Source organism: Lycium barbarum, chromosome 7, assembly GCF_019175385.1.
Source record: "Lycium barbarum isolate Lr01 chromosome 7, ASM1917538v2, whole genome shotgun sequence".
In the NCBI taxonomy this organism is placed as follows: domain Eukaryota; kingdom Viridiplantae; phylum Streptophyta; class Magnoliopsida; order Solanales; family Solanaceae; genus Lycium; species Lycium barbarum.
The window spans coordinates 4,588,294-4,603,143 of NC_083343.1; the positions used below are offsets into that span (position 1 = coordinate 4,588,294).

The following is a 14,850-nucleotide window of genomic DNA, read 5'->3' on the forward strand; positions in this document are numbered from 1 at the left end:
GAGGGATGACTCAGTGGTTAAGCACCTCCACCCACGACCGGTAGGTCTTGGGTTCGAGTCACATTGAAGGGGAAGTGTGGAAACACTATAAATCCTCCTAAAATGGGAGGGAAAAAAAAAAATAATGTAAAGCCCATAACTAATATTCAATGAAGAATAAAACTCATCCGTTAGATCTGTTACTTGATGGATGTATCAGATTAAGTCTCAATCTCTATAAATTGGTCCTCCATCCACCTATCAATAACGGTTGTGGTAACATGAAGTTAGGGCAAAGAGGTAGAAATTGATTTTCAATTAATGCTTCCACTTCGTGATAATGTCTTCCGCTTCAGGCACGCTTTCTATTAAAACTTCTATGTCAGATTATTATATTCAAGATCCTGATATGTATATTGAATTTATGTGATAACATACACGTCTGTCCTTAAAGTTATGTTTACAAATTCATGTACCCTTATCATCTTACATCAAAATATTTTACCACTACAAAAAAATTGGTAATTTGTGGAGGTTATGCTAAATGAATAAAATAAAAAAAATAAAAAAATACGAGCAATCAAATGTAACCATAAGAAGTAAAAGTTGAGAATGAGAAGAAAGGAAATGAAAAATAAATAATATAAAAAGAAAAATACATTTTAAAAAAATAAAAATAATTTAAAAGTAAAAATAAAAAAGAAATCAAAATAATAGAAATAAAAATAAATTAAAAATCAAAAGAAATTAAAATAATAGAAATAAAATATAAATTAAAAATAAAAAGAAATTAAAATAAACAAAAAAGTAGCCCTGCAATTACTGAGTGTAATTACACCAAATTCTCAATCCCCCTTGAGAATTGGAGAGTGTAATTACACCCTCTCAATCAGTGGCGGAGCCAGAATTTTCATCCAGGGGGTTCAAAAATTCTAAAAGGTAAATACATGAAGAAGTAAGGGGGTTCAACATCTACTATATATACATAACAAAATAATTTTCACTTTAAAAATACACTGTAATTTTTCGCCAAGGGGGTTCGGATGAACCCCCTGGAGCCAATGTGGCTCCGCCCCTGCTCTCAATTACACCCAATTCCCACCTAACTGTGTAATTACTTGATCAAACAAACAGGCCTAACTGTGTAATTACACCCAATTCCAATTACCTGGGTGGCTTTCCAAACAGGCCCTAAAGGAATTTATTTTGGAATTAATTATGTAACAATTGCTAAACTTATCATATAGTTTGATATAGTTTGGAGTGTATGTATATTTTGTTCACTGATATAGTTTGGAGTGAAGAGGTCCCAAAAGCTTTTATCCCGTGCTAATTATGAGCTCGTCATAGTTTTTCATTTCACCATGCCCGTGGAGATTTAAGCCTTAGGCATCCAAAGTTTTCACCCACTTCATTAACCAAGGTCACACCCTCGAGTGACCAATGTATACTTTTTAAATAATACTGGTGTCTGTGCCAACTTGCGCACCTCGTTTCTTTGCCTGAATAACTACCACCTCACACCAGCATTAGATACCAGGTGAATTTGACTAAGTTACCTCTATAAAGAATTCAAACAAGAACATGGTTCACTATTCCAACCAACAAAATCACCCATTTTACATCTATTAAACTTTAAAGAAAGATTACAAATAAATCTTTCAATTTATCTCAGTGAATTGAACAACAGCAGGAGCTTTAAACAACTTTGATACAGTAAAGGAATGAAAAGACACTGGTGAACACCCTCGTAGGCATATACCATCAACTAAAGAAAAAAATTAATCAATAAATAACAATTGCACAAAAGTGAAATGGAGAAAACTTAAAAGAAGGAATAGTTTAGCTTCCGTTCTCGGGGGATGCTTCGATGAGCCTCACCGACCGAGGAAGCATGAACTCAGCGAACACGGGATAATGAGAAGAAGGATAAAAGCCGTCAATGTTGTCGCTCACCACCTCACACGAGACGGGTATCAAAGGTCTGCCTCTGAAAAGGATCCAGTCCACATGAAGATCCTGAGTTTGGCGATCCCAGCACAGGCAAAGTGCTCGGAATATTAACTTGAGGAACTCGAGTGGACCCTGCTTTGTACCTGATAGAATAAAACCGAGAGTTTCATAGGTTTGTCGTGAATCGGACGTTAATACAGCGATGGAATTGGAGGATAACAAAACCTTTGAATCCATGATACGTGCGTATAAGGGATACATTTTTCCTAACACGAGCGTTTGGCCAAGCATCTCTCATATCACCGACAACTCCATGCTCTCTGAGAAGTAGAACGTGTCAGTTACTTATCTTCGAGAAGAATCAACATATTTTTATCAATGCTAAACTTTGATATCCTAGGGTAACAAAACATATTCCAAGGAAGCACTGGCTATTCGGGTCTCAATGAGTTTCTGCCACTCAAGCCTTTATCAAAATACATGACTTTCCCAGAGTGAGACTGTGTAGGGAACAGTGCAAATATAGAACTTTATAGGAGGGTAGGTCCAGCACTTTGTCGATTAGAAGGGCGAATGGACCCGGTGGACCACTTATTCAACATTCTAATTTTGCACCTAATTTTCTGGAAGTACTGATTTAAGAAGTAAAATTAAAACATGCGAGCTATTGCATAGGAGCTGGATTTACCCTGTGCGCACCCAAAGAGTAGCGGCTGCGGGTTCCCATGTCATAAAAAAAAAAAAAAAAAGGGAAATTAAAACTTTTTGTCTTAGTTAGGCCATTACAAACACAGTTGGTTTAATCCTAGCATTTTAACTCATTTATTGAACCAAACAAATAGAACTGTAGAAGTATAGAACCACGATATCATTTAACACTTCTGCAGTAACCACGACCAGCTATGCAATCTCAACATCTGAAGACTGCTAACCAAATACTAGGCAACGGTAAAAATCTAAAGCATACGTTTCTATAGCTCGTGCCTAGCTTATTTATTTCATTATTCTGATAAAGTAATAATCCATGGTCATAAAAACGTGTGCTCCGGATCTATTACTAAAAGAAAAAGAAATCCCACAAAAAAACAAAAAACAAAAAAAAAAAATCCATTGCTCAAATGAGAGGGAAAAGCAACATTTATCTATAACGTCTCCCAGGATACACCAACTGCATAGTATGATAAGCTTAAAACTACATAGATTCCAGAACAATAACTGAATATTAACAAGTCGGGGACTAGTGTGTCCACTGGGGTTAATGTTCTATACTACATATACAGTAGTTAGTAATTTCCTAAAATCTTTCCTAAATTTAATTATGTTCTGGAGCAACCAATTTCACACTGCGTTTGGTAATCAATATTTGAATTAATTTATTCCAAACGTGAAATTGGAAGAGACAACGCTCAGTATCTGCTTATTAGATTTGATAGATTAAACTGGCCTTGCACCAAAAAAAAAAAAAAAGGCCTACGAGTTCGCCAGTTAATTCTTGTCAAATTACAACTTTTGGCAATATTTCCCTTGTTTGAATAATTAGAAATTAGACCAAATTACGTGGTCTAATAGGAAAACCAGTCTGTTTAATAGTCATAGCAAGCTCAAGTTCATGAATAACCGCATATAGTAATCAAGGTACTATAGTGGAAATTAAATGGCAACAGCATTATTACCTAGATCTCCCAAGAAGAAAACGGCCTGTAGTGGATTCCTTTGGGGTGTTAAATCCTCCACAATACACGACAGGTAAGCTAGGGGGCAAGGACGCAATATGCTGCCAAGTAAGCAAAGCACCTCGCCTTCGAGCACGGGGACTAAACTCATCCATAGTTGTATTAACAATCTGAAATGAAAAACCTGGTGGCTCAACTTCTTTCAGCTGGAATGTGTACACTATCTGTCAAGGGAACAAAGCATTCAATAACCTGTGCGGTTAAAGTATTTGGGATAATAGCATTTTTGGTCTCTAAATTAGGTATATTCTGATTTTGGTCCTTGTGATATCTGACGGAGCACATTTAAACTTCAACTAATCAGAATGTGTATTTTTAGTCCTTTTATGTAAGAAGTATGTTGTATTTGAACTACTTTTAGAACAATACTACCGTTAAATATGGAGTAATAGTACAAGCTTAACATAATAAGTTTGTGAATATTCACAAGCAAAGGGATCAAAAGTGCACATTTCTATTTATTGAAGGTTAAATGTGCTTCGTCAAATATTATAAGGATCAATATTAGAATTTATCAATAACTGAGGGACCAAAAGCGCTATTAACCCAAGAAACAAAGATGAAGGTGAAAAGACAACTAAATTGAATAGATCAAAAGGATATTGCCCATGTTGCGGTACACGGTACTGTAGAACCCCAAGACATGCTTCCAGGTACCGAAGGTGATTCAGATAACCAAAACGTTCCACCTTCTAAAAGCTCGACCTTCAATCAAAACCGGATGAACTAAGGTAACTTGTATAAAATAATTTTGTTTGATTCTCTCTAAGACAAATGCTGAAGTTACATCACAAAAGGAAGACTAATTGTTTAGGGGGGAACAGAAACCTTTTCCTTGTCATAAAAAATGGTACAGTGCTGATCAGAAGTGTCATCAGCTCCTTGCCTTGAAATTCCAAACTGTTCATAACCTATATGGTAAGAAAATAAAATCATACTATAAGAACCATTGGCTCCTTCTACAGCATGAATACTAGCACTCCAAGGAAAAAGGAAAATCACAAATGAAGCTCTATAATACTTATTACTAGTAAAATAAAGATAAGAAATAAATACACCATTGTAATTCCTAAGGTACATGAACAATTCCCGTAGATTGAATATGCACAATGTATTGTATAATGCATCAGCTTATTTTCCATGACTAAGGTAAGCTAGGTAAGATTACACATGATATTCAGTAATCATAAAAGAATGAAGAAAGTACTTGGAAGTCTTTTTCGATGACCACGAAATCTGTTACAACTTCAAAACTCGGGGATAAATGGGCCCACCTCTCTACTTATCTCCACTTAAATACTTACAATAGCCAAGTTTCAAACTCACGATGCTCATCTATCACAAATCCCCTGCTATACTACATTTCCCGTTAAACAAAACCCTTGGGGGCAGAAGGTACTTGAAAGTCTTAAATTTACTCTAGCCGCCATGGCTCATATCTATCATACACGAAGAACATTTTAGGAGGCCATGACGATGGTGATTGAAGAACATCCTTCATCTATCCCACATAAACAATATGAACACAAACATCAATCCTTCATCTACAACAACAACTAACATACCCAGTATAATCCCACAAGTGGGGTCTGGGGAGGGTAAGATGTACACAGGCCTTACCTCTACCTTTGTGGGGCAGAGAGGCTGTTTCCAAAATACCATCGGCTCGAAAGGAAAGCAAGTTAAAGAAAAGGAAAATAAAGGAAAAGAAATTCGACGTATAAAGGAAAATGACAACAAATGAGGAAGATACAAAGCAACCGTGCAAGAGATAGTGATACACATCGAAGAATAGACAACTACGCGATTCCTAAATAATACTACTACTAAGAAATACGTATAGAGAGGCTAGCCCTACCTCTCCCACCTACAGTGTTACACCACTCGACTACCTACTACCCTTCTACCCTAACCTTCGACCTCCACACTTTCCTATCTAGGGTCATGTCCTCAGTAAGCTGAAATTGTGCTATGTCCTATCCAATCACTTCCCCCCAGTTCTTCTTCGGCCTATCTCTACCTCTCCTAACTCCTGCAACAGCCAACCTCTCACACCTCCTTACTAGCTCATCCTCACTCCTCTTCTTCACATGCCCAAACCATTTTAATCTCGCTTCCCTCACTTTGTCTGCAACAGAGGTCACTCCTACCTTGTACCAAATAACTTCGTTCCTAATCATATCTCACCTCTCACACCTCCTTACTGGCTCATCCTCACTCCTCCTCTTCACATGCCCAAACCATTTTAATCTCGCTTCCCTCACTTTGTCCGCAACAGAGGTCACTCCTACCTTGTACCAAATAACTTCGTTCCTAATCATATCTCACCCGGTATGCTCACACATTCATTTGAGCATCCTCATCTCAGCTACATTCATCTTCTGGATGTGGGCGTTCTTGACTGGCCAACACTCTACTCCATACAACAAAATGGGTCTAACCACCATTCTGTAGAACTTACCTTTAAGCCTTGGCGACACATTCTTATCGCACAAAACCCCGAAAGCGAGCCTCAGTTTCACCCACCCCGCTCCAATACGATGTACGACATCCTTCATCCATGCCACATAAACAGCATGAACACAAACATCACTTGGGAACAAATTTTGTAGCTTTAACTCTTCTTTTGGACTATTTACATTCGAAGACAACAAAAAGTGAGGGGGTCTAGTGAAACAGAACCGATGATGTCGAGCCAAGAGCACCTTCATACCTACATAAAATGGTGGATGTACAAATCCACAATGGATCATGTCCTTCAAGTCGAAGCGTAATGATCATACGTTTGTAATACACTGTATGTCCCATAATAGGTTTGATTCTTCTACTCTTTCCCGGAAGTCGATGACTATTCATAGCTATTACCTTGACACCAGAGAAGAGTTCGACCCAATGCTTTATTTCTGTCCTAGTTGATCCTGATTTGACTTCTACCTTTTATTGTTTTTTTCTTCTCAATTTGCACAATAACATGTATGGACCACCTTGTTTCAAACCCTTTGCTCTCCCTATATTCCTCCTCCTTCTTTTAAGTCAACAGACATGGCAGTGCTAACAACTCGAGAGATAGGATATGTACGATCCTAATGCCTATAATTCATTATACATACTACACCATCCTTTATTTGCCTCCTATTCTTTCCTGTCCAGAATTTGCAAATGTGGTGCTACCTAAAACCAACATCATAACTGTTAGCAGAAACGTAAAAGAAAGAACACAAGATTTAACGTGGTTTGGATCAAAATGATCCTACATCTACCAGAGAACAGTTGCCTTTATATTATTAACAAAGGAAGGGGAGATTTCCCAATTACACCTAAGAGAATTGCTCTCTCAACTCTCAGCTCTCTACTCACTACAAAGGATTGTATTATTTTGGGATGATGAACAAAGATGAATTGTCTCTTCTTTTATAGGCAAACAATGACTTGGGCTCCAAGCGTGCTACATGGGCATTTCAATTCTCCTCCACATCTTAACATCCTTTGGGTCCAAGTATCCTTTGGCTCCAAGTAATAAAAAATCATTCAAATAAAATTGGCACACGAGTTTTTCGATCACATGACAAAAACCAACTCTTTCAATCTCTACCTTGGTTTGCGTTCCGAGCATACGTATGAACAACTACGGCCAAAACTTCTAAGCTTACTGGGCAACCCCATTGTAGAAAACAAGAACAAGCCCATGTTGAGCATACCACCTCCATTAACAATTGTTCTCCGGAGTTGCATTAGTTGATGCGTACTCCCGCTAAGTCCTTGCAGTGTGCAAACTTAGCGAGCAAGACTATCTTGGTCAACATGTCTGCAGCGTTATCGTCTGTGATAACCTTCACGACTTTGATAATTCCCTTTTCAACAACATTTCGAATAAAATGGAATCTGACATCAATGTGTTTAGTGCGCTCATGAAATCTCAGATTTTTAATCAGTTGAATAGCACTCTGACTATCACATCTAAGAGTTGATTCCTACTGAACCAAACTCAATTTTGCCACCAAACCTTTCAACCAGATAGCTTCTTTCACTGCCTCCGCTGCTGCCATGTATTCTGCTTCTGTCGTAGACAAAGCGACAATCGACTACAGAGTCGATTTCCAACTAACTGCACTGCCAACAAGAGTAAAGATGTATCCAGTTTTGGACCTCCTTCTGTCAAGATCCCCTGCATAGTCAGAATCCACATAACCGAGAATTGAAATACCTCCACCACATTTTCAAAAGGTCAGACCAACATCAGAATCTCTCTTGAGATATCTCAATATCCACTTAACAGTTTCCCAATGCCTCTTTCCTGGGTTGGACATGTATCTGCTTAGCACACTTACAGATTGAGCAATCTATGGACGTGTACACACCATAGCATACATAATGCTACCAACGGCGCTGGCATAAGGAACCTTTGACATATGCTCCGCCTCATCTTTGGACTGAGGCATTTGTAACTCTGAAAGTTTAAAACAAGGAGCTAACAGTGTACTTACAGGCTTGCACGTATGCATATTGAATCTCTCGAGAACCCTTTCAATGTACCTCTTCTAAGAAAGATATACAACACCGTCTTCTCTTGAAATCTCCATACCAAGGATTTTCTTTGCAGCTTCCAAATCCTTCATGTCAAATTCCTTACTCAACAATTTCTTCAAAGCATTTATCTCTGTAATGTTGTTAGCAGCAATAAGTCATATCATCAACATACAACAGTAAATAAATCATTGAGTTAGTAGACATCTTCTTGTGATACACATAGCTATCAAACACACTTCTTGAGAATTCATGTGTAGTCATGAATGTATCAAACCTCTTGTACCACTGTCTAGGCGATTGCTTCAAACCATACAAAGATTTCTTCAGTTGGCATACATGATCTTCTTTTCCCTCAACTAGGAAACCTTCAGGCTGATCCATATAGATTGTCTCTTCTAGATCACCATGTAAGAAAGCAGTTTTGACATCAAGTTGTTAAAGCTCCAAGCCAAATTGCGCAACCAATGCTAGTAGCACGCGAATTGAGTTATGCTTCACGACTGGAGAGAAAATCTCATTGTAGTCAATTCTCTCCTTCTGACTGAAACCCTTTGCAACCAATCTCGCCTTGAACCTAGCATCTTCCACTTCAAGAAGTAGACCCGTTTGCATCCAACTGTCCTCTTCCCCTTTTGCCTTTTCACTAAGACATTGTCCAATTCTTGTGAAGAGACTCCATCTCTTCAATCATGCTAACCGCCATTGTGCAGCATCCTTGCAAGAAGTTGCTTCAACATACGAGGAGGGCTCCAGATCCTTAATCTCTTCTTCTGCAACTATGAACGTATATGCAATCAGGCTTGCTTGATCTACCGGGCATTTCAATCTTTGTATTTGCCTCTTCTCCCTTCCTTTCGCAATTGTGTATGGTTCATTGACAACAAGTTCTTCAAGATCTACAGCTTTTGACTTATCTTTAACCTAAGTCTCTTGATCCTTTTCCTTGGTAAGCTCCATCTGTTTGTTGTTCTCGTTTCCTGAAAACTCCATGGAAACTTTACAGGGATCAAGTATAGAGGATTCATCAAAAGTGACATCTCTACTGACTATAAATTTGAGTAAAGACAAACACTAAAGTTTATACCCTTTTACTCCATCCACATACCCTACAAATATGGCCTTCTTAGCCCTTGGTTCAAGCTTTCCTTAGATAATAAGTTGGACACCCAAATACTCGTAAGTATGAATACTTAGAGGATTCACCTGACCATACCTCATTCGGAGTCTTAAAGTCAATTGCTGATGCTGGAGATCGATTGACAATATGAGCAGCAGTGTAAACTGCTTTAGCCCAAAATACTTTGGAAGTTTTGGCTTGTAGGATCATACAACGAGCCTTTTAAAAAAGGGTTTTGTTCATCCTCTCAGCAATTGCATTCTGCTGTGGGATGTGCTTGACAGTCCTATGTCTTGAGATTCCATGAACCTTGCAGAAATCATTAAACTCTTCACTGCAAAACTCCAAGCCATTGTCTGTGCGAAGATATTTGATTTTTCCTCCATTTGATTCTCAACCAAAACCTTCCACTCTTTAAATGCTTCAAAAGCATCACTTTTGCCTTCAAAAAACGCATCCAAACCTTTCGTGAGAAATCATCAACAAAAGTGAGAAGATACCTCTTTCCGCCCTTCGATAGAAGTTTAGAGGGGCCCCATAAATCTGAATGGATGTAGTCTAGCACCCCTCCTATCTTGTGTTTCTTCTGCTTTCCTAGAACGCAGTGCTCACAAAATTCAAGCGTGTTCATCTTCTCACCTTTCAAAAGGTTACGGTTGCTCAACATCTTCAGTCCACGTGTGCTCATGTGACCCAATCTCATGTGTCATAATCTTGCCTTGTCATCATTAGATAACTGCACTGTAGATGCATTTGCAAAGCCAACAATGGTGCTTCCTGCCAATGTGTAAAGGCCATCCTCCAGCTTGCCTTTCAGCATGACTAAAAAACATTTAGCCACCTTCATAGTTCCTCCTTCGCTCATAGACTTGTAGCCTTGTTCATCCAGAGTACCCAGGAAGATCAAATTCTTCTTCAGATCAGGAACATGACAGACTTGTGTAATAGTCCTCATGGCTGCATCATGGCAGCGAACCCAACTGGGCCAATACCAACTATTGCAGAAGTTGCATTATTGTCCATTACTACGGTTCCTCCACTTTTCTCATAGCTACTAAACTAGTCTCTTCGAAACGTCATATGCAGAGTACAAGCAGAATCATGTACCTGTTCAACTGTGGATGCACTCACCTTTTCTTTGGACTTCGACATTGGGCAATCTCGTTCAAAGTGCCCCTTCCTGCCGCAGCCCCAACAATCTCTGCCGCAACCCCCACAATCTGCATTCTTCTTGTTCACACGAGACTTTGATCTATACTTTGATTTGCTCCTTCCCTGTTGGCTAGTCCGGCCTCTCACAAAGAGCTCACTTGCCTGATCATCTCTGTCTCCTTCGAAATGCCTCCGCTCATCACTAGAGTTAAGTGTTTGCCGCACTTGCTCAAGGTTGATAGGCTCCTTGCTGTACATCATTGAATTCTTGATATCATGATATCCTGAAGTCAATGAAAATAGCAAAGCACATCCAAGCGTCTCCTCGTCCTTTTTAATTCCTGCAATCTGTAAGTCCATGACAAGTTTATTCAACGCGTCTAAATGATCTTGTAACGAAGCACCTGACCCTATCGTAAATGTGTGAAGACTCCATTGTAATAACATCCTTGTTGTCACCGATCGGTCCTGGTAAAGCCCTTGTAGCTTGTCCCATAACTGTTTAGCAGTCTCTTCGGTACTTGTACTCACTTCACAAAGCACGTAAGGTGCAAGGGACAATTGAATTACACTCAATGCATCCCTTTCAATCTTCTCCTTGTCGGAAGCCGATGTACTATCGGGATACTTTCCATCAATAGCATGGACTGAACCTTCCCTCAGCAGTAACGCCATCATCTGGATCTTCCGGGTATTGAAATTGTTGCACCCACTGAATCTATCGATTTCAAACTTCATGGAACTCATCTTTGCTTGTTCTTCCTCCTAGGATCTTCAAAAATTCATAACGCTCTGATACCAATTGTTAGCTGAAACGTAAAAGAAAGAACATAAGATTTAAAGTGATTCGAATCAAAATGATTTTATGTCCACCAGAGAACAGTTGGCTTTGTATTATTAACAAAGGAAGGGGAGATTGCCCAATTACACCTAAGAGAATTGCTCTCCCGACTCTCTACTCACTACAAAGGATTGTGTTATTTTGGGATGATGAACAAAGAAGAATTGGCTCTTCTTTTATAGGCAAACAATGACTTGGGCTCCAAGTGTGCTACATGGGCATTTCAATTCTCCTCCACATCTTAGCATCCTTTGGCTCCAAGTAATTGAGCATTCTTTGGCTCCAAGTAATAGAAAATCATTCAACTAAATTTGGCACATGAGTTTTCCTATCACATGACAAAAACCAACTCTTTCAATAACTAAGGTGACAGCCTTTAATTTTTCAAGTGTCAAAACTGGAAAAATTTTGGATAAAATATCAACTGTCTCAGTTTGTTTTCAGACAATTAACTCCCCTTTCACACACCTCGACTTCAACTAAGAGGCTGAACTCATTTCTTTGGAATTGGAAAAAATGCCATACTGCCGCCTCAACATCTTCCAAGTGATACATACATTCAAAGGCTTCATCCAGATTCCAGAAATAAATATTCCTATCCTTCATTAACCCCATAACTATCTCAGCTTTTTTAGGTTTCAATTTTTTTTTTTTTTTTTTTTTGGAGAAGACTTCCGTTTCCTGTCCACCTATATACAACCAGAAGCAGTCTTTCGCTGGAAGGAATTATACATAGAATTCCCCTCCTAGCAAATTACTTTTCTGCTTTCTGGTCACGTGATAAATTGGTTCAAATCATCTCACAGTAGCATAGACTTGTAGTGAATGTTCTTGTTTGTGTACATCCAGAAATATAACTTGTTATTTTTCTTGTTATAAAGTAACTCCTTAGATTTTACATTTTATTTTGTTAGTTTAGATTTGTTGTCATACTTTAAATTGTGAAAGGAGTTTGGGAAAACAAAAAGGCAAAGCTCAAAGTGTTGGTATAGCAACGAGAAAATACAACAAGTAGGATCTAAAGGAGGTATAAGGCGTCATACTCAGAGAAGAAAGGGACACTTCGCTATAAATATTTATTCATCTTAAATGGATATATGATAATATTAGTTCCATTTAATGTCACACCAGATGTGCGAAACAAAGCTAGGATATAACGATAAAGGAAAAGGACAGTGATTATGCTATCTTCATAAGAAGTCAGCAATATAATCTCAGCTCATTCACAAAGGTGCAAAGATCAAAGGAGCGAAAAGATACTTATCCTTGCTCCATGACCGTATTGCTAGAACAAACAGAGGCATGAGTCTATTCAACGGCACGTCTTCCCCCAGAAACATCCATCTAGCCCTCTCCAACCGAACATTCCATAATAAACATTAAGAGTAGTCCTAAGTTGAGGTGATATACTGCTGAGACCTACGTTTAGTGGGAGTGCAATGATTGTATGAGAAACTAGTTTACCAAGTTGTAGATGAGAATTTACCACTCTGCAGTTCATCCTATATACTTTTTTCTAAACAACATCTTCGAAAAATGAGACAACAATAAGAAGAAGATGAGAGTCAAATAATATCCTTCCTGAAACAGTATGAATAGCTTCAAAAACCGGCTTTGTTCTTTTTATCCAATCCCACAGTCCCTCTCCATGTCTTCTGCTCAGCAGATCTTACATGGTAGCTCCATCATCCACATCCCCTACACGGGTATGTAGACTACGCCACCTAATTGAATACTACATCCTCATTCAATGTCTGTTCTGTGTAGTGAAAAAACAAGAATAGTATGATATTTATGAGTTGCCAACCGTGCTAGCTTACCGACCTACTTACTTTTGAAGGCTAAACTTCTAATTATCCGATACAAGCTCCTTCCTGATTAAGAAATGCTCAATCTCTTAACATAACAACTAAAATCTGGTCCATGCGCAGATGTACTTTCTTTACATGCATCAACTGGAAGAAAAGACGTCTCATCAAACTGGCATTTCTCCCCCTTATTTTCCGAATATTGCAAACTAGGAACAGCCAGAAAAGTTGATAACAAACATCTTCAATTTGACCTATCTATACTAAATGCAACATTACCCCCAGTCCCATAGCCAATTGACTCTAAGGAGCACAAACCATGTAGACACTTGGAAACAATTCTTCAGAAAAGCAAAATAACCTATTCTTCCCCTAATAAATGCAAAGATAATAAAGCTAGCTATACTTCACAACTCTAAAATTTTAAAAGATCAATCTGAAAAGTTACCTTGCAAGCACTGCTGAATATAGTCCAACTGTGACTTCACACCTAAAAAATGCAAACACAAGCAACATATTACTAATAAAGACAATCCATTTTCAAAACACAAGCAAAAGGGGAAAGAATTGAAGAAAGATACAAAACAATAAAGTAAATCACAAATCAAATCAACCCCAAATCTTCCATTTCAACAAAAATCACAAAAACCAATCAAGATCCACCTAAAAACAGAAAAAAAAAATATTCAAACCTTGCTGTGTACATAGAATCATAGGAGAATAACTAGTGATAACACTTATGCACAAATCTTTCCTTTTTTCCCATGAGTTTGGACTGTCCTCTAACTGATCTTCAAGAAGATTAAATGTCATTACACTCAAAGAAACACTCATTTTCCTTTAAAAATTGAATCTTTTTTTGTATAAACAAACACCCTTTATCTACATGGTCATGAATCAATCATCAAAATACAAATTCAAGAACATAACAATAAAGTTAAAGATTGCTCCTTTTTCTCTCTCTCTCTCTCTCTCTCTCTCTATTTCTCAAAGTTGTAAACTTTGAAGTGTGCAAGAAATGAAGTGTTAGCAAAATGCTATCAGCGCAAAAAAAAAAAAAAAAAAAAAGGAAGCAGCATCATTCAAAGAGGTGTCTGAACTGAGAAGAAAACAGTGGCCATTTTCAACTTTCACACGTGTGACATCACAGGTGTGAAATGAGTCAACTAAAGTTGGATTAATGGTTTTGTTTTTTCTTTCTATTTTTCATTTTTCTATTTATGGTAACAATTGTTAATTTTTCAAATTAGAAGTACTCGTCCGTCTCAAATTATTTGTCGATATTTTTGCTTTACACACCCTTTAAGAAATACTAATTAGGAGGGTTTGTGATTACCTTTATCCTTATTTATATTTAAATTATAATCTCTCTCCATTAAATATTTACTTTATTTGTGTGTTATCTCTATTAATGATAAAATTCTATTAAGGGTAAAATGAAGAAAAAATAATTAATCGTGCCTTAAACTTCTAAAATAACAAATAATTTGAGACAACTATTTTTTGTAACCACAATAAATAACTTGAGACGGATGGAGTACTTTTTTTATTTTATCTCATTCTGTGTCCGGTATCCGATTGGAGCCCGGTTAATTCGAATTCGCGCCGCTTCATTCAGGGGAAGCGCTCGCTACCAAGAATTTTTTCATACACAGGGTTCGAATCCGAGACCTCTACTTAAGTGAGGAAGTTTCATCGGCTGCACCACATCCTTTGGTGGTCTATTACTCCGTATTTTTT

The 14,850-nt window shown here is 37.9% G+C and overlaps 1 protein-coding gene and 1 long non-coding RNA gene across 2 annotated transcripts; one reads left to right on the forward strand and one right to left on the reverse strand.

Annotated features, from left to right (window-relative positions):
- Positions 1–1,567: 1,567 nt before the first annotated feature.
- LOC132602960 (uncharacterized) lies at positions 1,568–14,173 on the reverse strand. The gene is made up of 7 exons (XM_060315789.1): positions 13,803–14,173; positions 13,559–13,600; positions 4,494–4,576; positions 4,268–4,370; positions 3,606–3,819; positions 2,158–2,252; positions 1,568–2,075 (listed from the first exon to the last, which is right to left on the reverse strand). The coding sequence occupies exons 1-7, from the start codon at positions 13,942–13,944 to the stop codon at positions 1,822–1,824; spliced, it is 933 nt and encodes a 310-aa protein (XP_060171772.1). The 5' UTR covers positions 13,945–14,173; the 3' UTR covers positions 1,568–1,821.
- Positions 4,873–5,699, forward strand: LOC132602961 (uncharacterized). Its single transcript, XR_009567903.1, has 2 exons — positions 4,873–5,252; positions 5,411–5,699. It is a non-coding gene; the product is annotated as an uncharacterized LOC132602961 (long non-coding RNA).
- Positions 14,174–14,850: the final 677 nt, after the last annotated feature.